The sequence below is a fragment of the Gossypium arboreum genome, chromosome 10 (assembly GCF_025698485.1).
Source record: "Gossypium arboreum isolate Shixiya-1 chromosome 10, ASM2569848v2, whole genome shotgun sequence".
NCBI classification, from domain to species: Eukaryota; Viridiplantae; Streptophyta; class Magnoliopsida; order Malvales; family Malvaceae; genus Gossypium; species Gossypium arboreum.
Window position 1 is genome coordinate 126,807,824 of NC_069079.1, and position 26,038 is coordinate 126,833,861.

The 26,038-nt window shown below is 32.4% G+C and overlaps 2 protein-coding genes and 1 long non-coding RNA gene across 3 annotated transcripts; 1 reads left to right on the plus strand and 2 right to left on the minus strand.

Moving 5' to 3' along the window:
* Positions 1-835, plus strand: LOC128281382 (uncharacterized). The gene has a single exon (XM_053019616.1). The coding sequence runs from the start codon at positions 44-46 to the stop codon at positions 647-649; it is 606 nt and encodes a 201-aa protein (XP_052875576.1). The 5' UTR covers positions 1-43; the 3' UTR covers positions 650-835.
* A 16,330-nt stretch (positions 836-17,165) lies between these two features.
* LOC128281386 (uncharacterized) lies at positions 17,166-18,059 on the minus strand. Its single transcript, XR_008271592.1, has 2 exons — positions 17,806-18,059; positions 17,166-17,471 (listed from the first exon to the last, which is right to left on the minus strand). It is a non-coding gene; the product is annotated as an uncharacterized LOC128281386 (long non-coding RNA).
* A 2,973-nt stretch (positions 18,060-21,032) lies between these two features.
* Positions 21,033-22,014, minus strand: LOC108488228 (uncharacterized). The gene has a single exon (XM_017792518.2). It carries the CDS (start codon positions 22,012-22,014, stop codon positions 21,247-21,249), a length of 768 nt encoding a protein of 255 aa, XP_017648007.1. The 3' UTR covers positions 21,033-21,246.
* Between the last annotated feature and the right edge of the window lie 4,024 nt (positions 22,015-26,038).

The window sequence follows — 26,038 nt, forward strand, 5'->3', positions numbered from 1 at the left end:
AATAATCCCACGCACTCTTTGTTTTCTCACATTTTCCGACAAGATGAATATTGTAGCCAATCAATCTTTTTTAAGCTTTGCTTCTATTATTTTATTGCTGAGCTCCATTGCGATTGTGGGTGAAGCTCGTGATCCTTTCAATACCCTGACGCCCCAAAATTTTGCAGGTGGAAGGGTTTCTAATATCTTTGATATTGGCTTGTACGTTGGAGCAATCAAAGAGGCGGGTCCGAGTCGTGGTGAGGGACATAGGTTCACCGGTAGTCGCACCATTGGAGGCATTAAGAACGGCGGCCCAAGCATTGCTGAGGGACAAAAGTTACTTAATGGTTTGGCTCTTGGAGGTTTAAAGGACTCTGGCCCGAGCCCTGGTGTAGGAAACAAGTTTACAGACGAACGTCCGAGCCCCGGAGTAGGAAATAAGTTAATTGATAGCCGAACCATTGGTGGCATCAAGGACTCCGGACCAAGCCCTGGAACGGGAAATAAGTTTACTGAATCCGGACCAAGCCCTGGAACGGGAAATAAGTTTACCGAATCCAGACCAAGCCCTGGGACAGGAAATAAGTTTACCGACTCCAGTCCAAGCCCTGGAACGGGAAATAGGTTTACCAACTCCGGCTCGAGCCCTGGTGTGGGAAACAAATAAGGATATAGTTGCCACTCTTTCTGATCATTGGAGATAACACTTAGAGATGACAAAGGAAACAAGTTCAATTTTAGCCAAACAATAAGATTTTTTATACTATAAAGTTCATTTTTTAGTTTATTATATATTTATATTTAATGTATTCACGGTATATAATTTCATAGTGAAATAAATTAAGTAAGATAAGTTTAATTTTATTTTTTTTAATTATGGTTTAAATATAAATTTGTTCATTATTATTGTTTTTTTTTCCTCTATCAATATAAAGATAACAAATTTTGAAAGACGTTGGAGAAATCCAACCTCTTTCAAAAACGACAAGATTACAAAACACTCATAGTAATCTTACACTTTGAATAACAACATGACTTGAAGCAGCCAACAAAAACTTAAACAATCACAATAATCTCCATCAGGCTTTAAATATCAAAAGTCTCTTTTTACATGCTTTTGCCAGATCATTAGCCATACTACTACCTTGTTGATGAATAATTTGCAAATTGAGCATGCAACAACTGATTAATACCACAATCGATACCATGAATAGATTCCGCAACATCCATGGTCAATAGCTCCTATCCAATAACCACTCCAGCACAACACTCGTGCTAGATTCAATAACTAGAGGAACTTTCTCATGCCAACCCATACTAATAAAATCTCCACGACTGTTTTTATAGCTCTTACCTCAGTCATCCCCAATCTCGTAGCCTTAATCAGCCCAGAGAACATAGCGTAGGGGACTCCTTTATCTGTTGAAAAGTCAAATTAAAAGGGGTGTTGAAAAGTCAAAAATGGGAGGTGCAATTGGCACCGAAAGAAAAAGTGGTAGGCAACTTGTTTAAAGTTGAATGGGATAATTGCAATTTTGGTCCCTAATTTTTTAGGCCATTTGCAGGTTGGTCCCTGAACCTCAACTATAAATAGGCCTAACCATTTCTCATTTCAACCATCCCAACCAATCTTTCTCTCTTAGTTTTCTCTCTTCTCCCATTTGAGAATTTTTAAGGAATTCTATTTGTTTGTAATAATTTGGAGATAGTAAAGTTATCATCTGGTGTTAGTGCCATAAGACGTAGGTATAATTTACCGAACCTCGTTAAAACTCTTGTGTTCTTTCTTGTCCTATTTTTCTTTCAATATTTGAGGGTATAATAGTAGTATTTAATTGTGCTATTAAATTACTATAGAAGGGATATTCTGACTAAGGAAAGACTTGGTATTTAAGAGATCCTTGTGATCCACCTCTCTTCCCTGGGAATTGAACTTTGTGTGATTTTTTAGTACAATATTTTACATGCTTCCGACCCTATTGAAACAACAAGTGGTATCAAGAGCCGAAGGTTAATCGTAGTATGCTCTGTGGTTGCAGTTTAAACTGATCTTCCACATTAGAAAAGATTTCCTTAGGTATATTGAAAGATTATGGAGAAAACGGTCGGTGTAGGAGCTTCAACATCGTCCATGTGGACAAGACCGACAATTGCAAATGCAAGATTGGTCGTGGAGATCTTTGATGGCACGAGCCATTTTGGTATGTGGCAAAGTGAGGTTCTAGATGCCCTTTTTCAGCAGGGTCTAGACATTGCCATTGATGAAGAGAAACCAGATGATGTACAGGAGAAAGATTGGAAGGCGATCAATCGGTTGGCATGTGGCACAATTCGATTATGCCTTTCTCTAAGCGAGAGGTATGCTTTTTCAAAGGAGACTTCGCAAATAAGTTGTGGGTGGCACTTGAAGAAAATTTTTGAAAAAAATAGTCAAAATAAACTCCACTTGAAGAAAAGATTTTCGCTTCACTTACGTCCCAGTACCACAATGAATGATCACATCACCAAATTTAATCGTTAGTCACCGATTTGCTAAATATGGATGAGACATTCAAAGATGAAGATTTGGCTTTGATCTTTGTTGGGGTCACTTCTTGAGGAGTTTGAGTTCCTAGAAACTACTCTACTTCATGGCAGGAGTGATATATCTCGAGCGAAGTTTGTGCGGCCTTATACAGTTATGAACAGAGAAAGAAGGACAAACAGAAAAACTCAATCAGAGATACAGAAGCTTTAGTAATCCGAGGTCGTTCATACACTCGGAAGAAAACTCAGAAGGGAAGATCAAACTCAAAGTCCAGACTCGGGAAAGATGAATGTGCCTTTTGTCATGAGAAAAGCCACTGGAAGAAAAATTGTCCAAAGCTGAAGAATAAGGGAAAAGTTGCTGTAGATGCTTGTGTTGCAAAGCATGATACCAGTGACTCTGAACTATCACTGGTTGCATCATCATCATCGTTCCATTCAGATGAGTGGATATTGGATTCGGGTTGTACCTATCATATGTCCCCTAATCGGGAGTGGTTCTCTGATTTAGTAGAACTAAATGGAGGAGTTGTTTATATGGGCAATGACAATGCCTGTAAAACTATTGGGATAGGTTCAATCCAATTAAAGAATCAAGATGGATCAACCGAGTTCGACCGATGTTGATGCGTGCCCGGTTTGAAGAAAATCTCATCTCATTGGGAGCCTTGGAATCCAATGGTTCAAATTATTACTATGAGAGATGGGATTTTGAAAGTGACATCTGGCGACTTGTAATATTGAAGGGCATCGGGAAAAATAACTTGTATTACTACCAAGGTAGTACATTATTGGAGCAATCATTGCAGACTTCCAGTAACAAAGAATTGGACTCAATGCGGTTGTGGCATATGAAGTTGGGACATGCGGTGAAAAATCCTTGCAAATTCGCAAAGCAAGGATTATTGAAAGGTGCAAAGACTTGCAAATTAATATTTTGCGAGCATTGTGTTCGGGAAAGCAAAAGAGAGTGAAATTAAGACCTTCTATCCATAATACAAAAGGTATTTTGGAATATGTTCACTTTCGAGATGTGTGGGGCCTTCCAAAACACCTTCGTTGGGAGGAAAACACTACTTTGTTACTTTTGTTGATGACTTTTCTAGAAGAGTTTGGGTGTATACCATGAAAACTAAAGATGAAGTGCTTGGAGTTTTTCTTAAATAGAAAACTATGATCGAAAACCAGAAGCGGCTTAGGACGGACAATAGAGGGGAATATAGAAGTGATCCGTTCTTCGATGTGTGCCAAGAGTATGGTATTGTTCGACACTTCACAGTTAGGGATGCACCACAATAGAATGGTGTGGTAGAGCGTATGAATCAAACATTGCTGGAGAAAGTTTGATGTATGTTGTCCAATGCTGGGTTGGGCAAGCAATTTTGGGCTGAGGCTGTGACATACGCTGACCATCTTATTAATCGTTTGCCATCATCTGCATTAGAAAGAAAAACTCCTATGGAGGTATGGTCTGGAAAACCGGCTACAGATTATGATTCCTTACATGTGTTTGGATCCACTGCATATTACCATGTGAAGAAGTCAAAGTTAGATCCGAGGGCAAAGAAAGCTCTCTTTATGGGAATCACTTCTGGAGTAAAGAGATTTCGTCTTTGGAGCTTAAAGCACAAAGAAAATGATCTGTAGCAGAGATGTTACCTTTGATAAATCTGCCACATTGAAAAAGGTAGCAGATGAAGATATTCAGACAAGCGATACTCCACAGCAGGTGGAGTGTACTCCAAAACAGGTGGAGTTTGAGCAGATGGGGATTTGTCCAGTTAATAAGTCTAATTCTCCAGCCACAATGGAAGAATTAGAGGTTGAAGAGATTCTGACCCAAGAACCATTAAGTACACCAGAACCAGTTGCAGTTGCAAGGCCACGGAGAGAAATTCGTAAACCCGCTCGATTCTTCGATATGGTGGCCTCACGCCTTCCCGTTGTTGATGATGATATTCTGTCACTTATCAAGAAGCAATGCAAAGCTTAGAAAGTGACAAATAGAAATGCGCCATGGATGAAGAAATGCAATCTCTCCTGAAGAACAATACTTGGGAGGAGTTGGCGCAATTACCGAAAGGTAAAAGGGCAATCGGATGCAAGTGGGTATTCGCAAAGAAAGATGGATCTCCTAGCAAGAAAGATGTTCGCTACAAGGCAAGATTGGTAGCTAAAGGCTACGCTCAGAAGGAGGGAATTGACTACAATGATGTATTTTCCCCTGTTGTGAAGCATTCCTCCATTAGAATTTTGTTGGCTTTGGTAGCACAGTTGAATTTGGAGCTAGCTCAACTTGATGTTAAGACGGCTTTCTTGCATGGTGAGTTAGAAGAGGAGATCTATATGACTCAGCCCGAAGGATACAAAGATGCTGGTGGTAGAAATTGGGTTTGTAAGCTGAACAAGTCACAATATGGATTGAAGCAATCCCCGAGGCAGTGGTACAAGCGATTTGATAGCTTTATGAGAAGGCAAAAGTACACAAGAAGCAAATATGACAATTGTGTGTATTTGCGAAGTCATGATGAGATCTTTCATTTATCTACTCTTGTATGTTGATGATATGTTAATCGCTTTGAAGAGCCAAAAAGAGATAGATAAGCTGAAGGCTCAGTTGAATCAAGAGTTCGAGATGAAAGATCTAGGTGAGGCCAAAAAGATTCTCGGCATGGAGATAAGTAGAGATAGACAGAGAGGCAAGCTTTGTTTGAATCAAAAGCAATATCTGAAAAATGTATTACAATGTTTTGGTGTAAATGAAAACACAAAACATGTAAGTACCCCACTTGCTTCTCATTTGAAACTTAGTGCTCAATTATCTCTGAAAAAGAAGAAAGAGAATAAATGGCAAAAGTCCCATATGCAAATGCAGTTGGGAGTTTGATGTATCTTGATGGTGTGTCTGCGGCCCGACATTTCACAAGTTGTTGGAGTTGTGAGCGGTATATGCATGATCCTGAAAAGGACATTGACAAGTCAGTGAAATGGATTCTACGGTATCTTGAAAAACCGTAGATGTTGGTTTAATTTTGAACAGGATGAAGCACTTGGTCGGGTTTGTAGTTGGATATGTTGATTTCGACTTTCTTGGTGATTTAGATAAACATCGTTCAACTACGGGGTATCTGTTTACTCTTGCGAAAGCCCCAGTGAGTTGGAAGTCTACCTTACAGTCTGCAGTAGCTGTGTCTACTACAGAGACAGAATATATGGCAGTTACAGAAGCTGTTAAGGAGGCTATTTGGCTTAATGGATTGTTGAAAGACTTGGGAGTTGTTCAAAGTCACATAAGTTTATATTGTGACAGTCAGAGCGCTATTCATTTAGCGAAAAATCAAGTCTATCATTCAAGAACCAAGCATATCGACGTAAGATATCACTTTGTACGGAAGTTTTGAAAAGGAAAAATTCTACTTGAAAGATTACGACGGCAGATAATCCCGCAGATATGATGACCAAGGTGGTAACAACAATCAAGTTTAATCATTGTTTGAACTTGATTAACATCCTGAGAATTTGAGCACCTTCAGGTGTATGGCGCTCGAGAGCGCATTTGGAGGCACTACAAAAGATAGCTTTATCGAATTTGGGGAGTTGAAGGAAGTGTGTGAAGATGTGATTATCCTAATCAAATCTTCAAGGTGAAGATTGTTGAAAAGTCAAATTAAAAGGGGTGTTGAAAAGTCAAAAATAGGAGGTGCAATTGGCACCGAAAGAAAAAGTGGTAGGCAACTTGTTTAAAGTTGAATGGGATAATTGCAATTTTGGTCCCTAATTTTTTAGGCCATTTGCAAGTTGGTCCCTGAACCTCAACTATAAATAGGCCTAACCATTTCTCATTTCAACCATCCCAACCATCCCAACCAATCTTTCTCTCTTAGTTTTCTCTCTTCTCCCATTTGAGAATTCTTAAGGAATTCTATTTGTTTGTAATAATTTGGAGATAGCAAAGTTATCATCTGGTGTTAGTGCCCGAGGACGTAGGTATAATTTACCGAACCTCGTTAAAACTCTTGTGTTCTTTCTTGTCCTATTTTTCTTTCAATATTTGAGGGTATAATAGTAGTATTTAATTATGCTATTAAATTACTATAGAAGGGATATTCTAACTAAGGAAAGACTTGGTATTTAAGAGATCCTTGTGATCCACCTCTCTTCCCTAGGAATTGAACTTTGTGTGATTTTTTAGTACAATAATTTACACGCTTCCGACCCTATTGAAACAACATTATCGTCTCTCAATATCCCACCCCACCTCGCTTTATCATTGACCTTTTACCACCTAGAGGGAGGTGGTTTCCACAAAATGACATTCTTGTTGGCTATGCTTCTCAATGAACTACATTTCATAGGCCAACACCACCAATATCCTTCCAAAAATTGATGGTTATCATGAGTCGCCCTTGCCCCAACATGATGTCAAAACAATAACAACCATAAGCTTTTATGGAGTCCTATCAAAGTCATATTACAACATAGCAAAAAGAAATCATCAAAACTCCCAACATGTTTCCATTGAAAATCCCACCAATGGAAAATCCTGAACCTAAAACCATCAACAAATTTGCATTGAAAGAAATGATGATTTACGCTTTCTGTCACCCTGCCACACCTCGAACAACCATATTTTGACAGATCCAATCGCACACCCCATCTAGTAAAAAAATCCATAGTTGGAATTTGCTCAATTGCCATCATCCACAAGAAATTCTGAACTCTATTCGAAACCTTCAGTTTCCTAGTCTATTGTAAAAAGTGAGGATTACAAAACTACCCACCTTTTTCATGACTCCACATTAGACAATCCTCCATAACAGGATCAAGAACCAAGTTCCCTACCAATGATTTCAACCTGCTCAATATTCTTTTTTCGGATCCAATAACGGCCTAGAGAAAATATCATCCCAATTGAGCCTCACTAAACCCATAAAAGTCACCTCCAATGATCCATGAACTATCAAATGAATTCTTTAAATCTAGAATATCCCTCCCTAGTAATTTTTTATCCGAAACCCTATTGGATGCTTACATTTCCTCACCAATCTATTTGCCTTCCATTGATACAAATCTCTTATAAACAAAATAATTACCTATTTGAGAGCTACTCTTATCTCATATTGTTATAACACCTCCAGAAGACTCTTCTGTTGTTGAAAATCAAAAATCAAAATTATCATCACCCCAGACCTTCCTAATAATATCGACAGTAACTGAGACTTATTTTGATTCCTAAATAAAGTACATATCCACTTTAGCTTTGCATATCACTCTTCTAACATAGTCTTGTTTAGCCTCTGAATTCATACCCCTTATATTTCAAGACAAAATCCTCATTTCTCCATATTGTACGCTTGTTTGTTTATTCATTTAGTGAAAAGTCGAAGACTCCTTTACCCATGATTTTTCCCTCTTTGAGGGTTTTTCACGTAAAATATTTGTGTTCGTTCTTCTACACTTTTATTATCTTATTGTTTATACTGGTCGATCCCCAACATATTTAAAATTTATATAAAGTCTTTTTTATATCTATACTATTAACTAAGCCCCTGACTGAGTTGGTTTCACGAGTTAATCGCGCACTAACTTGATTAGAAAAAATACAAAATACATTATGTGCGGTATTTTAATTTTTTATTTAAAAAATCAATAAAAACTTGAACCATGCTATTTTTATCAATGAAACATTTCTTTTGATATTCACCTTATAATTTTATTATGTAGTCTTTAATATGGTATAACTGTATTTTAAATTCGTGAATGATAAAATTTCTAGCATATATATAAAGTTTAAGAATAATGTTATAAATACCTAAAAAAATAGAATAATGTTATAAATGATACTAAACAATTGCATAAAAATACATAATAATCGTATGAAGTTTAAGAATATTGTAATTAAGAAATTTAGGGTATGACATGATATTCAATAGTTGAACAAAAATTATGCAATTTTAAAACTAACCTTAATGTTTTAGTGGTTAGACCTAAGAATACTATGTATTTGTGTTTTAATTATGTGCAGGCTGGTATTTATCTTTTTTTTTTAATAAATGTCTAGAATTATTTATAGTCTCTTCCAATTTATAAATAGGAAGGATAATGTGCTTCAATGCACCTATATTCTCTTAAGTTGACAACAATATCTATGCTAATCGAATTAAAACTCAATAAAAAAAAAGTGATTACTGTAATTAATTACTGATTTTGAAACTATAATATATCACTACAAATTAGAATAAAGGGAGCCACCAAAAACTCAAGACGTGTAGTAATTGTAATGCTATAAAATTAGAAAGATTAAAACTTTCACGTGCATAAATCAAGGTAAATTATTCGGTCAAAGAATTTATTTGTGGAAAAAATTGTTACTTTCACATGCATAAATCAAAGAATTTATGCAATTAGAAATATTGAAGCTAGGTCCCATAGTAATCATGAAGAAATATTTAACCTAAAATCATGGAAGTAGTTAGGAATAATAGTAATAATTTTACAAAATAAATGGACCCATCAAATATATTGTTTAAAATGTTGAGGGTTAGTCAATAATTAGTCACACTTATCAAGAAGTTATCAATATTTTAAAATTTTCAAATTTGATCTTAGTTCCTAATATCAAGCAATTTTATACGTTTAATATTTAATTAATTTTAAATATATTTTAATTACTTTTATATGATTATTATATATGAAGTCGAATTTGTAGACTGTTAATTAAATGTTCATTTAAATCTGAATTATTGTTGTAGTGAAAGTATATACGAATGTATGTATACACAGGGATAGACGTGCGACCATGTTATTACACCCATCATTCAAAGCTTAGAAGAAACATTTTTTGACACTTGCGAGGAAGAAGTTAATGCCACATGCCATTGACTTTATGCACCTACACATACTACCATTAGCAAATAGAAATGCAAAACAAGCATTCAAAATATGTGGGACACCTAACCTAAATATGTAAGCGAAACATCCATGAGCCCCTACCGACTTCATTAAATATGATAGAGAATAATCTTAAATATGTACATTAAATATGTACATCAAAATCACGTTTCACCCGCACAGACATGTTTATGCATTGAAACCAAAGACTTTAAATGTTTGCATCAGACTACTCACTTCCAATGAAATGAACCTATAAGAAACCTAAAAACCACTCGATTAGTCACCTATCACCTAATAATTTTAGAATTAATCCTAAGATAAATCGAAAGAAAATCTTAAAATTAAAGCTTCATCTTATTATCAAAATTTGAATTTGGGAGCACGTTTATTTATCTATTAATGCCTTTTTGAGTGGATGTTTACTTTTAGTGCAATACGTTTAATTTTTTTATCTCACACTATAATATTATTATAATATTTAATTTTATTATTATTATTATTTTTATATTAATCACAAATAAATGTGCTGCTAAATTTGATTGGCTGAGAGGTTTGTTTTTCCTCTCGTGTTCACACTAGCAACACAAAACTAATAGGGTTTCAACCCTATCCAGCAGACTTGTAATGAATTGGGCTTTGGGATTAGGACTAGAGTTGGGCTTTAAATGAACTCAGACCCTGAAAAGGTTAAAATGGGCTTCTAATGGATTGGGACTTTAAAAAGAGATTGGGCTTTCAAAACAATTCAAAAGTGGGCCTTGACTTTAACGAATCAATTAAAAAAGAGATTAATTGTGGCTTCATCACATACCAAAGATTAAACGAGGATTAACTGCGATAAATTATACCAATTATTTTCCTCCACTTTGCTGCAGATCCCTTCTCCAAGGTTTGCTCTTTTCGATTTTTCTTCTTCTTTCGTCTCTCCAGGTTTCTTCAACCCCTTCTTGGTTGCAAGAGATGTGAGTTTGCACGGGCGTATATAGGAGGTGGAAGGGATTCAGCCCCCTAAAGAAAAGATTTTCATTTAGATTTTTTAAAATTTTAAATTAATAATGTTAAATATAACTTCTATTTTCAGTCAAATTTAAAAAATAATCTTTCATTTAAACTCTGTTTACTTGCTTCAAACAAACACTGATTAGTTTAGATTATTTTATTATTATTTGACCTATGAATTTAGCTTATAAATAGACTCTTTTACAATCTGAGAAAAAACACCCATTAGAGATTAAAACTCATAATACATTTAGAGAATTTTATGTTTATGTTTTTGTTTTGATGATTCTTTGTTTTCGGGTTTTCGAAGTTTAGTCTTTATCTCCATCTTTTGTACTCTTCGTATTTTTTCCGTTATAGTAAAATTATCTTTGCCCGTAATTTTTTATCTTCTTTGGAGGGACTTTTCCACGTTAAATTTGTGTGTTCAATTTCTCAATTTATTCCACTATTTTTCTTGTTCGTTGTTTAATCTGATCGATCCTAACAAATAAAGATAAAATTATATTTTTACCTAAAATTTTGCCCCTAATTTTTTTTCTAACTTCACTTCTATGAGTTTAAACATTACATAGTTTTCTAAAAAATTGTTAATAGCAAAAGTAATTAATAATAATTTTCTGTTTAAAGAATAAAATGAAATAAAATTTTAAAAACATTAATTATAATTATATAATATTATTAATACAATAATTATATGTGTCTAAAAAATATAAAATTAAAATTATTCAAATCTATAAAATTTAAATTTAAATTAATGATAGTAGAAAATATATAATGTATTAACTTAATAATATGATAATTAGGGTTATAATTAGCATAAATGATTAAATATGATTTATTATGTAATACTAATATCATTTACTAATAAAATTAATTATAAATCATATTTATTTTAATAAAAATTACCTAAAACAATATAAATTAGAAAATTAAAAATTGTTCAATAACTAAAGCAAAAAATATATAATATCCAAATAAAATATATTGATAAAAATATGTTCTTAGATTCATACATATATATAAATTTCAATTCTTAATACAATTATATATAAATCAAGTCATCCTAAACCCAACCAAAGGCGAAGCAGAAATTCTTTAGGAGGAATTTTAATTTTAATAGTCTATATCTTTATAATTTTTAAAAGATTAAATCAAATTTTTTAATTTTACAGGAGGTCAAAGTGCAATTTTACCTTTACTAATTTAAAATTTTAAAATTTCTAAAGGGCCTAAATAGCAAATTTTTATTTAGGGGGGGTCGAGCCGTTACCAGCTCCCTAAACTCGCCTCTGAACCTAACTCCCAAAGTGTCAAGTAAGAGCATCATCTAAAATTTGAACTTATAAATTATAATGAAAATTCTTTAATTATTTTTTTGTATATAATTTAAAAAAGACGTATCAAAAATAAAAAAAAAAGTATATATATTTAAAAAGTAGATGATTTTCATTAGATTTTGAGTTGCTAGAAGAATGTTCATCATTTCAAGTCATGTACAAAGACTTCTTCTGAGTATTAGCACAACCAACCTACATATGTCTATAGCCAAGACACTCATGGCATTAAATTCCCTTTTTCTTCTTCCTCTTCTTCTCTTTCTCGGTCTCTTTTTTAATAATGCCTTTGGCTTTTGTTTTGGGACTATTTTTGGATTCCTCGAACTTCTTGAATCTTCTTGGTTGCTTTTTAAAGGCTTTGTTAAAATTTTGAGTAAGCAAAGCAATCTGTTCTTGAAGTTCAATCCAGTCTTCTAATTTCAAGGGATCCAATTGTTTGATTTAATCCGATCCAATCTTTAAAATAAGTTGCTTCAAATGGACCAGTCTCAAAAGATTGACTATCACACGTCCAAAGCATCTGTAACACACCAAACTCGGCCTAGAAATTTAAGCCGAATCTGGACAGGTTACACCAACACAGTAAAAACACACTTATTTTTAGAGTTTTAACTTTAAAAACCAGAAATTCATTTTAGTCAATTTAGACGATTTTGTAGTTTGCTTTCGACTCGGCAGATACTGACGACTTTGTAAAAAGAAAAATAAGACGAGTCCAAAACATATTACAAATCTAAAGGATTAAAGTAGTTATCTCAGTGTAAAACAATCCAAGCTCCCGCACGCTAACCGATCCTAAATCAGATGTTTTCCTGATAGATAAAAGTAAGACAAAGGGTGAGTCACTAAGTACTACATATAACCAAACTCAAATACAAATAAATAGAGCGTAATATATAAATCGTAGTCACAAGCATTTGATAACAGTTGTATAACTAGTACAGAACACATCTAAAGTATCACAGAGATTCCGATAGAGGTAGTACAACATAACAAAGCAAAATAGAACAGAGCAGAACAACGAATTTCAAATAGAACAGAATTCAATAAAGCAGAATAGAACAAAATAGAATATAGCAGAGCAATACTGAACAAAACAGAACGGAATAGAGCAGAATAGAGCATGTATATTTATGCAAATGCAGTATTTTTCAAACAGATCAGAATGTAGATTTATCAAAAACATCCCACCCAACTCCGCTACATATCGCAATAGAGTTCCCCAGAACTCGTCCAGCCAGATCATGCTAATAGATAATTGTGGACAGTGCCACTAGTATTTTGTAGTTAAAATTGCCAGATCGAATACACGTGGTCAAGCCACTATAGTACAATCGAACTCCCGAACAGAAGTGTGGATAAACCACCAAATAATGCAAATCATTAAACTGCCAGAAACTTCCTCCTTTTACATCAACCCAAGTCCCATGCAGTGTATCATGGCATGCTTATGCAGAATCACAGTAATGAGCATGTAAGTCATGCTATCTCTCAATAACAAAATCAATAAATATGGGAGTCCATGTTTTGTACAATGGACTTGGCAAACCATAACAGATCATATCAGATTTCTCATGAAGTCACATGTACAGTTATAAATCAGAACCAGTAACAATCAGTCTAACAAGTTCAGATATTGTATATTCCTCATCAACAGAGCAACGCAGAGGCGTACCAACAAATTTAATAGAATACAGATAGTACCTGATAATTCTCACCCATAGACAATAGCATATTACATTCTAACGGATCCTACTCACATAGGTTCAAACATAACAGATATACGTACAGATCACAAGTTGTTCATCAACAGTCTAACACGTTCAGATATCACATATATCATCCATATATCAGTCTTAAAGTATCAGATAGTCCTCTTACGATCAAATTTAGATCATAAATACATTGTGGAGGCCAGTGCTCGTGTTGGGTAACACTTACAGCCTTGAAAATAAGATTTGGATCCTATTCATATGCCAACAGCCTGGACACATGCCCATGTCCTTGCCCGTGTAGCTCACATGGTCTAGGGACACGCCTATGTCCTTGCTCGTATGGCTCACATGACATGGGCACATGCCCTGTCCTTGGCCATGTGGTTCTAAAGCATAAACAATGAATTACATAGCCTGGACACACACTCATGTCATTGCCCATGTGGCTCATATAGCTTGGGTACACGCCCATGTCCCTGGCCATATGGCTCACATGACCTGGACATACGCCCATGTCCCTAACTGTGTGGCATTGACAGTCTCATTTTTCAACGACTGAAAATGCAGAAAAAGAGGGGTTTCGGCACCCATCTGATACTGACTCAGTGCAAGAGCAACATGTATGAATTCCAGTCCCTAAACTATAAGCAATTGCCCAACAGAACGATTAATTCACAGTCAAATCGCTAAAAACTAACATTCCAAAATCACAATTATGTCGAAGAACTTTTGACACCAAAACTTTAAATTGAACTTACCGGCCAACGAATTGAACTAGAAAGATAAGCTAAATCTTGTACAGAATCAGCACAATGTAACGTAACAAAACGAACGATCAATTTGAAAGGAAGAAACCAAAACGAAGGACTAAGTATCAGGAGTGAATGACAGAAGAAATATGACAGGAAAAAAAGAGAGCAAAAGGATGCATAAACTTCACCGGAGGTTTCTGGAAGGTTTTAAATAACCAATCGACTAACTACCACACACCGAAATGCAAAAATAAAATATTCCTTAATGTACAGGTCGAGATTCAAACATAGGACCAAACAAAATATAGAAGCTTAACTAGTGAACTATCAGACTAATTCTTGACATTAATTGACTGAGTTTAACTTATAAACCAACATCTAAAGGTAAGGGTTTAAGCAAAATGACAATTTCCAGAAACAGGATTTGAACCCAGAATCCCACACACATACCCAGAATACTTGACCAATGAACCAAACTAATTTACTTGTCAAGAATTTCCAAAGTCTAGACTCAAATTGAGGGATGAACATTTTTGGTTCCAAAACGCGATTTCTTCTAAGTCGATTTTTGGGATGTTATAGTATCAATACGAATTAGAGCCCAAAGATTTTGTTTCAAAAGATTGATAATCTCCAAATAAAGCAAATATGTAACTTACAAAACACTAAAAGTAATGGGCACTACATGTGGCATTGCACGAGTCACTATTCACATAACTACCTCAATAAATGAGTACAAGTTTTCATTATTCTCAAAATTTAAATAACAAAAATAAAAATCCAAAATTTCAAAATTACTTTCAAACATATAGCACAAACCAACATATTACAAATTAAGTTTACTATGACCACAGTAACAACACAATCAACAACATAAGCAAATTATTTAATAAATCACACAAAATCATAAACAAACACAAGCCTTGGACTAACTAGTTCTGAGAAATTTGAAATAAAGTGGAAACTAAAGTAAATGGCTGTCCAAGTATAGCAGAAACGACCAACTTGAGAAATGTGATCAACAATTTGATACCCCCTCATTGCATTCGAGCTTTGCCCTGCACTAAGGTGAACCTCTTGGTTTGGAGCAAGAGTTTGCAGTTCAAGGATTTTATTTTCCTTATTATTGAGAACATCAAGTTGAAAATAACCCTTTTTCAAATTGTCAAGACATGCTTCTTTCAGATATGCCACATGGTAACCTAGGTTACCATTTGAGGAAACATAGGAGAAACCCTGGACTTTACCTAATGCTCTTTCCTTTCTTTGACATTTCAAGCATCTTGATTCTATCTTTTCGCGAAGTTTGATTACTTTATTGGAATCTGGAAGCATAAAGGTCAAAGAAAGGCTCGCGTAATGGGGATGTAAATCAAAATCTCCATGGGAGCATTGGTACGAGAATCCTTGTATGTCCAAAGGCACAAATGTCGCAAATTCTTGTTCTTGGTAATGGATTTTGTTAATGAAATTGGAAGTCACATTTTTTTAAAAATTTTCAAGTCGGGGGATGTCAATATTCAAGCCCAAATTCGTATTCTTCATGAAAGATGTAATTGCAATTCATGTTGGGACATTGGTAGTGAATCCCAAATCCTAGCTCTTTGCATCCACCACAAATTAAAGGACCTTCACTCTTTTCCAAATTAAGCTTATGCTCTGGGTGACTGTCAATATCATGTATTTCTAGCAATCCTGCCGTCTCTCCAAATTGGCTTTTCTGCAAACAAAAATATAAAATTGAATTGAATCAAATGGAATTGAATCATCAACCATATTCAAAAATATACGTGCAACTAAGGTTATTTTCATACAAAATTTTGTTTTATTCGTAATTTGAAAGTATAGATACATACCAACTCATTGTCACTTGAATTAAAATACTTATTGTTATGAATATTCACAATAACTTTCATTGAATCTTAGTGATGGTTAACAAAAAAAATCAAAGAACTAAGATAATTTGAAAAAATTATTAAAATTTAAAATCTAAACACCAAAGATTAAATTAAAACCACATAAAAAGAAATATATGCACTTGTATGATATATGCATGTATATGTATTTTTGAACATTAATCTCATTATAGGTTCTTATCATATTTGCTCTTTTTAATACAATGCCTAAAACTACCTAAAGCCCTTTCCCAACCCTTAAATAGAAATGTATGGTAGATGTTTCAATAACATAAGGCTCCTAACCAATAAGAATAGCATGTCAAGCCTTTTCATCCATTTATTTGATGAATTCCTTCATTCTAGCCTTCTAATAGACATTAGATAAATGCATTAAACATAGAGGGTGAAAAACAAATGATCTTTCCATTTTCGACAATTATCGATACAAGTAATACACTTGTTTTGTTCAAGAGGGAAGCTTTGATACCAATTTGAAAAGACATCAATAATTATAAGAATAAGGTAAGTAGTGATATGAGTAGTGACACATGCATTAGCCATTAGAGTGTAACTGTGATAAACAAAGAAAAACATAAACTAGTTGTTTATGCAACTCGATTTTCCTACGCCTGTGGCACCTTGCCAAGAGAGATAATCTATTATCTTTTAGTCTTGTACAACATGCTCACCTTTGCACCTAAAGATGTAGATCACTCTCCTCTAAGTTCTCTTCTAAAAACTCAAGCAGTAAACAAACTAAAACACTTATTTACATTTTCAATGCAAACATAATCACAAGTTCTTTAATGAACATATAAGTGCTATAACTCTTCGTATATGACCTATACAAGTCTTAAGCATATATACTTGTTTCAACTTATTAATATACTAAATCAATTACAATCAATCCTCCCTTTTGAAAAGCAATTGAAATAACATATACAATATATTAATAAAGTCTAAAATACTGAGGAAATATCAAAGATAAGTTTTCAAGTAGTCTCAATCCAATCTTCTGATTTCAGGGGATCCAATTGCTTGATCTAATATGATCCAATCTTTAAAATAAGTTCTTTGAAATGGATTAGTCTTAAAATATTGGCTATCACACATCCCAAGTATCAGTAAGAATTACAACCCAAACATTTTGTTTCGAAATATTGCTGTAGAGGCCAAAATTTGACCGGGCCCACTTTACAACTCTTAACCCAAACAAAATAGACCTAAACCCATACACGGCCCAAATCAAAACCCAGCTCAAAAACTCAACATTTTTTGGAACCTTAGGGTTCCCCTCCCTTACGTGCGCCGCTCCTCCCATGTCAGCCCCCGTCCTATCGCCCGTACGACCAGCTCCTCTGACACCTGCAAAACCAAAACAGCAAGCAAAACAAAAGACAACAGAGGCAGAAACAATACAAAGCAGAGATTGAAGAGTAGCAAGGACAAAAAAATCACATGTAATGCCTCGGCTATATAGCCAAAGAACAAAAAATGTAAAAGGGGGGAAACTGATTGTATTTGAGGAGAGAGGGAACCGATTGTATTTTTTTTGGGGGTTTATTTTTTATTTTTGAATACAAAAAAATGGAAATAACAAAAAAGAGATTCATTCGAAGGTATATCTCCATGCTTTTAGCCTATACGCATAAAAAATAATACATATACATATGGATATAGAAAGGGCAGGATTTCTTACCTTTTTGGGTGGTCGGAAAGAAGGGAACCGAATGGTTTTCCCATTTTCTTTCAAAAATCGTGCCCTTTTTGGGTGTTTGAACTCAGATCCGAGGCGGGGAGGGCCAAAGGGTTAAAATGAGCCACTTGTGCACGTCCGGCTACCGTACACGGCAGTCGCCGGTGACGGACGGACGACGGTCCAATCGCAGGAGGTGGGACGCCCAGAGAGAATTCCTCCCTTTCTTTCTTTTTTTTTTTCTGAAAGTAGGAAGAAATGATGAATTTCTAAAAAATTTGGGGTTTTATAATATGACTAAAACGGCGTCGTTTTAGGCCGGTTCAATGACCTTAAAACGGCGTCATTTTGACGCGAATCGGACCGACCCGACCCCTGAACCGCCTAGGATCCGCGTGTTCTGGGACTGAGGGTATATTTGCGCCCTCAGTCCTTCCGCTTTTGAGGCTTAGTTCAATAGGGTCTTATTCTATTTCTTTTTTCTCTAATTTTGCCTCTGTGATTTTACTTCTATTGCACTTTAGCCTGCGTTCAAACGGTGCGTTTCAGAGAGTGGGGAGTATTTCCCCATGTAGTCCCTCTATGTTGTTCACCCCTTTTAAATCGGTCCTTTAATTATATATTTTTTCTTAATTTGTCCCTTAAATCTGTGTTGGGTAGCAATTAAGTCCTTTTGCTTTGATCCTTTTATGTATTTATTTACTCACCTGATTATTCATTCTTTTTACATTTTATTCATTTATTCGTGTATTTATTTGCCCATCCGTACATCACTCATTATTTATTTACTTTTATCTTACCTGAATATTCATTGGTTTATTATTCTTTCATTTTTTATTTTTAAACCTTCTTTCACTTATCTCATTTGTGCCTTTGTCATTATCATTATCATTTGCTTATTTGTCTGTTTATCACCTTTATATATATTAATAAATTTTCAGATTTTTTACTAAATATTGTTCACACTATTATTATTTCATCGTTCATTTTATCTATTTATCATCCTTACATATATATATATATATATATATATATACACACACACACGTATATTTTAAAGTCTAGATTATTTGTGTTTTTACTACGCATATTATTATTATTATTATTATTATTTTTTTTTTTTTAACATACCATCTATTTTAAATTATTATCAATTTTAAGTATTTTTCATATATTATTTCTTTTAAACTATTATGCAAATTATTCATTTTGAAATTTTTATATACATCTTTGTATTTTAAACCATCATGAACCTATACATATGTATTATTTATTTTAAACTTCTTATATGCTATTTAGTTATATCGTTTTATATGATAATTATGTTAAATTCTCTTTATTATTTGTTATAAACTTTTCTACTATTATTAATTTTAAAATTTCATATGTTATTTATATTAAACTTTTATATATATATCTTTTATATGTTAATGATTTTAAATTCTTTTATTGTTATTTGTTTTGAACTTTTATATATTACTTATTTTAAATTTTTATCTTAAAATTTTACTTTGTATTATATTTATATATAAATTTTCATTTAAACTCTTTTATACATTTTTATTTTATTTTATATATATATTATTTATATTAAACTATTTTTATTATCACTGTTATTATTTATATTTTTATTGCTATTATTTTGTATTAATAATATTATTATTGTTATATTTAATATTATTATTGCTTTCATCATAACTACTACTACTATTATTATAGTTTTTTTTCTTACATTTACGTATTTCTTTTTATATAATACATTGATTCCATTTCATCATTTTATTATTTATTCGTTTATACCTTTATATAATTTCAAACTTTGAATTCTTTATTATTTTATATCATTATTTTGTTTCATACAATACTTATTTATATTTATATTATTATTGTTATTTTATCATTTTTACTTAAATTACAAATTTGTATGCATATTTTACATAATACTTATTTGCATTATTTTTATTATCATTGTTATTATTATTATTTAAAATAAAAATAAAAATAATTTCACTTGATGTTTATTTATTTTTATGTTTATTTGCTTATCCTTAATTTAAAATTAAGTTTTCACTAGAATTTTCTTTGTTATTTCATGTATCATTGTATTTATTTTTATTTTGTTTTATTCTCATTATCATTATCTTACTATATATCTATTTGTTTATTCGTATATGTCTCTATATACCGTAAGTTTATGTTATTCATTAATATTATTGTATTTATATCATCTTCATTGTTATTTTATTACGCACATCGATCATCGCAATTTGTTTTCTCATTTTACCATAAAATCATAATTATATTAAATTTTTTACTCGACACATAAAATTGTGATTTCTAAAGTAAAGCAATATTCCGTATTTGGAAATTCGAGAAATCGTGCCCTAACTTACTGGGTTACGATTTTTCTCGTTTAACCTAAATAACGGCGTATTCTTTTAAAATCACAACACGAGTTTTAAATAAAATGCTTACTCTCTGAGATTTGAGGTGTTGTGTCCTAACTTACTCAATGTGGCATCTTATCACCTCGAGATAAGATTTTTTGCAAATAAAGGAATATTTCGTGTTTGGAAATTTCGAGAAAATCGTGCCCTACGTGTTGGGTTTCGATTTATCGTTTGACCGAACGACCGAATATCCTTTGAAAATTTCAATGCATAAGTTTTGGGAAATTATGAGATGTTTTTGGTATTGAAGGTTCGAAATGTCATGTCCTATGCGCTGGATGTGATATTTTATTTCTTCGAAACAAGAGAATCTTAATATCCACTTCAAGCTATCCAAACATTCATAAAAAAAGATCGTATTTTAAAATTTATTTTAAAATCTTTTTAACTTTCGACATTAAGACACTAACTAATCAATTCGGGACCAATTTTTGGGCGTGTCTCGCACGTAACCGACTCCCGAATCCTTTTCTCTCAAGTTTCATAGACCAAAAACACCATTTTAATAAACTAAAACGTTTTATTAAAGTAAGGGTGGTCCGATCATACCTAATAAAGATCGATGGCGACTCCCGTTTTGATTTTCATTTTCAAAACCAAGTCGATTGCCCTTTTTAAAAAAAAATGATTTCGACAATTGCCAATCTCCAAAAAAGACAAGTATGTGACTTGTGTAGTGATATGAGTAGTGGGCACTACTTGTGGCATTGCACGAGTCACTACTCAGATAACTACCTCAACAAATTAGTACACATTGTATACCTTTCATTATTCTCATAATTTATATAACAAAAATAAAATCTAAAATTTCAAATTTACTTTCTAACATATTGCATAAACGAACATATTACAAATTAAGTTTGCTGATGACCACACTAACAACACAATCAACAACAAAAATCATACCCATTTGACTTGACTTGTTGGATGAGCAAGTTCAAGCCTTATTTAACAAAGCACACAAAATCATAAACAAACACAAGCCCTGGACTAACTAGTTCTGAGAAATTTGAAATAAAGTGGAAACTAAAGTAAATGGCTCTCCAAGTATAGCAGAAACGACCAACTTGAGAAATGTGATCAACAATTTGATACCCTTCATTGCATTCGAGCTTTGTCCTTCACTTGGGCGAACCACTTGGTTTGGAGCAAGATTTTGCAGTGCAAGGATTTTATTTTCCTCATTAGCGAGAACATCAAGTTGAAAATAACCCCTTTTCCAATTGTCAAGACATGCTTCTTTCAGACACGCCACATGGTAACATAGCTTACCATCTGAGGAAACATAGGACAAACCCTGGACTTTGCCTGATGCTCTTTCCTTTCTTTGACATTTCAAGCATCTTGATTTGGTATTTTCGCGAAGTTCGATTACTTCGTTGGAATCCGGAAGGGTAATGGTCAAAGAAAGGTTCGCGCAATGGGGATGTAAATCAATATCTCCATGGGAGCATTGGTACAAGAATCCTTGTATGTCCAAGGCACAAATGTTGCAAATTCTTGTTCCTAGTAATGGATTCTGTTGGTGAAATTGGAAGTCGCATTTTTTGAAAAATTTCTGAGTCGGGGGACGTCGGTATTGAAGCCCAAATCCGCATTCGTCATGAAGTATGTAATTGCAATTCATGTTGGGACATTGGTAGCGAAGCCCAAATCCTAGCTCTTTGCACCCACCACAAATGAAAGGAACTTCACTCCTCTCCAGCTTAAGCTTATGCTCTGGGTGACCATCTTTATCATGTATCTCTAGCAATCCTGCCATCTCTCCAAATTGGCTTTTCTGCAAACACAAATATTGAATTGAGTTGAATCATCAACCAATTCAAACAAATATATGCAACTAAGGTTACTTTCATACAAAATTTTGTTTTATTCGTAAGTATAGATACATACCAACTCATTGTCACTTGAATTAAATTACTTATTTTTATGAATATTCACAATAACATTCATTGAATTTTAGTGATGGGTAACAAAACAAATCAAAGAACTAAGATAATTTAAAAAAAGAAAACATTATTAGAATTTAAAATTTAAAGACCAAAGATTAAATTAAAACCACAAAAAAGAAATATATGCAATTAATCATTTCGTGAACAAAGCTAGATGGTTAAAAAAAACGACTCATATTTAGAAAAAAAGACCTTAGAAATTCTATTGTTATAAAAACTAATATATTTATAAAAGAAATAAACTGCTTCCACAATTATGCATTAATTATAGCTAATATAAAAGGAAACAACCTTGAATGAGCGTAGGAACCAAGCTGGTTAATAAATTCTTTGAAGGCTTTAATAAGCTGGAACGGAAAGAGCCGTGTGAAGTTATGTATTTATAGAGCAAATAGCTCTCGTATGCTCCTTCATTGGTTATTTCTTCCACACGTCTAGATCAATTTATTTTTAATTTTGACTTTTATTACTATTACTATTATTATTTGTCCATCACACTTAGTTTTATAACAAAACTGAGGCCTAAGTTGATAGCATCGGCTACTAATTTATTGGATTTTGCAATACTTGATGGTGATTATAATTAGTATTTGTAGCTTCAAAGAAATTATTATTATTATTATTTATATTGATACGTCACAAATTAATATGAAGGAACATAATTAAATAGAAGCTTCTTGTGTTGACCCATGTCTGATTTTTGTTTTCTACGTACAAACGATGGAGAAAGATGACAACAAGTTTCAGGTTAAATTGTGTTCAAATCTTATTAGTTTAATTTTTTTCTTAGAATATGATAAATTCAACAATATCATTTTAAAATTTTTATTTTAGAGAACAAGAAGTTTTCAAAGACAAAAATACTTTTTCTTTTTCCTTAGAGTTAAATATGTATGGAAGTATTTGAACATGACAATTTATATTTACTTGGTATTTTAATTTTTTGGACCTAACTGATACCCGACTAACACCGTTAAAATATGTTGATGTGACATTGATGACCAACATCATGGTGACACATGACATCCTCACATTTTGACATGTGATGAAAGTTTTAAAAATATTTTACATATTTATAAAAAAATATTTTTTTATTAAGTGTTAAAATATAAAGTTGCCACATGTCACTATGCTATTGGTCATTAGTACCACATCAACATCACGTCAACATATTTTAACAATGTTAGATAGGTACTTAAAAGTACCAAGTTAGTTTACTGTTTTTAAGTTTAGGTGCAAAAAGAATTTAAGTCTCAAGTAGGTATAAATTTGAATCAATTTAGGTACCTCCATATATATATATATATATATTAAACATTTTCATTAACAATAAGATAATATATTTTAATTATGTTTAACAATTCAAATAACAAATTAAAAACTAATTACAATAATTAAAATACATTATTTAGAAAATTAAGTAAAAATTAAATGTATAACATCATATACAATACATATGGCTTTAGAAAATAGTTTGTATTTAAAACAATAAGCTTAAAACCAACAAATAGTGGATGCAGTGGTAACTAGTAAGGTGGATTATACTCTTAAGGAGAGAACAAAAGTTCAAGGGTGAAGCAAGGGGTTGGCAGGCCTGCTCTTTTAAAATGAAAAATTTTCCTTTTTAACTCCTTTATAATTTATAAAATTTTAAGTTAGTATATAATAAAATTGCACATTCACCTTCAAAAATAATAAAAATTTCATCAAATCTCTTAAAAATTATAAAGATATAGGCTATAAATTTGGTAAAATTGTATTTGTGCTATCATAAAATATATAATTTAATTTTGTACCCCAAAAATAATTTTCTGACTTCGTCCCTATGCAGATTCGAACCTTAGAGATGACAATGTTGAGAAGGATAATCTTGAATGCCACATAAACTGTAAAATGAACATATATGATTAAAAATCGATCAACTTAAATTAAGAATTTGTTAATTAATAATAATAGAATCTGATGAAGTCAAATTCACACCTTAGAAACTCATCAAGGATATTTTATTATCCATGATCAAGGGAAATGAACAAGTCAATGTTGCATATTTTGCCTGTCATTTTCTTAGTTCTAAACTTAGCACCATGCAAGCTACGAGTTCAGATAGATCTCCACAACAATATAATAATAATAAAGGTTAGTTAGATAATATTTTATTCTTCAATTTGTATATATACTCCATTTATTATTACTTTGTTTTTCTAGATCCTTTTTTTTCTGTTTACTATATAATTCATATATGCAATTACGTCCTATTTCCTTCAAACTTGTCATTCCGATAATATCAAATTATAATTTTCATTATTTTACCAACTTAAATTTGAGGGTCCATGCTTCTGCTCATCTAATCAACTCCCAACATCTTCTATTTGCATCTTTGTATAGGTCAAACTTGTTGGATTGAATTGAGGTTCGATTTTTTTTAAATAAATATTGAGCTTGGGTCTCGCTAGACCCAATCCGGTTAAAAGTCCATTTCAATTTTTTAAAATTAAAATTGAATAGAAATATATTAAAATTGATTAATATTTAGGTATGATTTTAAAGATAAAAGTTATTGTCCAAATTTAGTTTGAGTTGACTCATGAATGGATTTACGTTTATGTATTTTTTAAAATTCTATAAATAGCTCTAACAGTTTTAAGATGTTAATTTAGTTTTAATTTATAATTAAAAATAAAAATAAGAATTATTGTTAATATAATATAATCCAATCCCATAGGGTCAAATTCACATCTTAAAAACTTGTCTTGGACTTCGATTAAAAATTTGATTAGTATAAATTTTTTTATCTCCCAATGTATCTATTGGAGTGAGCTCAGTAACTAATTCTTCGCATTTTATAGGTCTATTAAGAAAATAAATGCTGACCACAAGTTTTAAATCTACCCCATACTTAGGATGAAGACCAAACCCTTAACTACTTGTTAAAGTAGAAGAAATACTTGCCATCTTACTTTAACTCTCGTAGTTTGATTATTATAATTTTTAACCCATGATGAAGAGAAAAGAAAAGTCAATATTGCATTTTCTTTTTCTGTTTCCTAATTCTAATTATTATTGTTGTTGTAGATAGCACCATGCAAGTTAAGAGTTGTAGTATATTAAATATCTCCACAACGATATAATTTTTACAAATTATTTGTTAGATAAATCCAATGTTTAAAGACGTGGTGTTTAATAGTATTAAATACAAGTTGCTACTCCATCTGTATTTATTATTAAATAAAATTTAAAAGAAAATCCAGTATTATAAAAACCAATATTTTTATATTAATATATTAATAGTAAAATTTAAATCCGGGTCGGATTAGTCCTAAATCAAAAACATCATGTCGTTGTTCATGGCCAACAACAGCTCTAGATATACAATATCAGCTTCACTTTAGGCATGTATGTGTAGTTCAATTTTGTATTGTTTTCTTATCTTGTTCATGAAAATTATCTCTAATACATAAATTTTCAAAGAACATAATATAATATAATATATATAACTATTAAAGTTATATTACCAGTCAAATTACAAGTCGTTTTCCCTTTAAAATTAACTGTAGTTGGTAAACATTGTTATCATGTATAGGCCATGACAATGAGAAATAACACAGAGATATTTGCTGTAAATTTCCCATGAAATCGAAAGGAAAGAAAAAAATAGCAATATGATCAATATTAGTAGAATTGTTTAATTGGATGATATATCAACGAACCTGCTAGGAAATTGGACCTGCGTAAAAGGACTTCTCCATTAAAAAAGATTGTGAATTTTCTGGGTTTTTTCTTTTCTTATATAAAGACATAACTTCCCGGGGCTCATTTTATCCCTCATCTTAAATC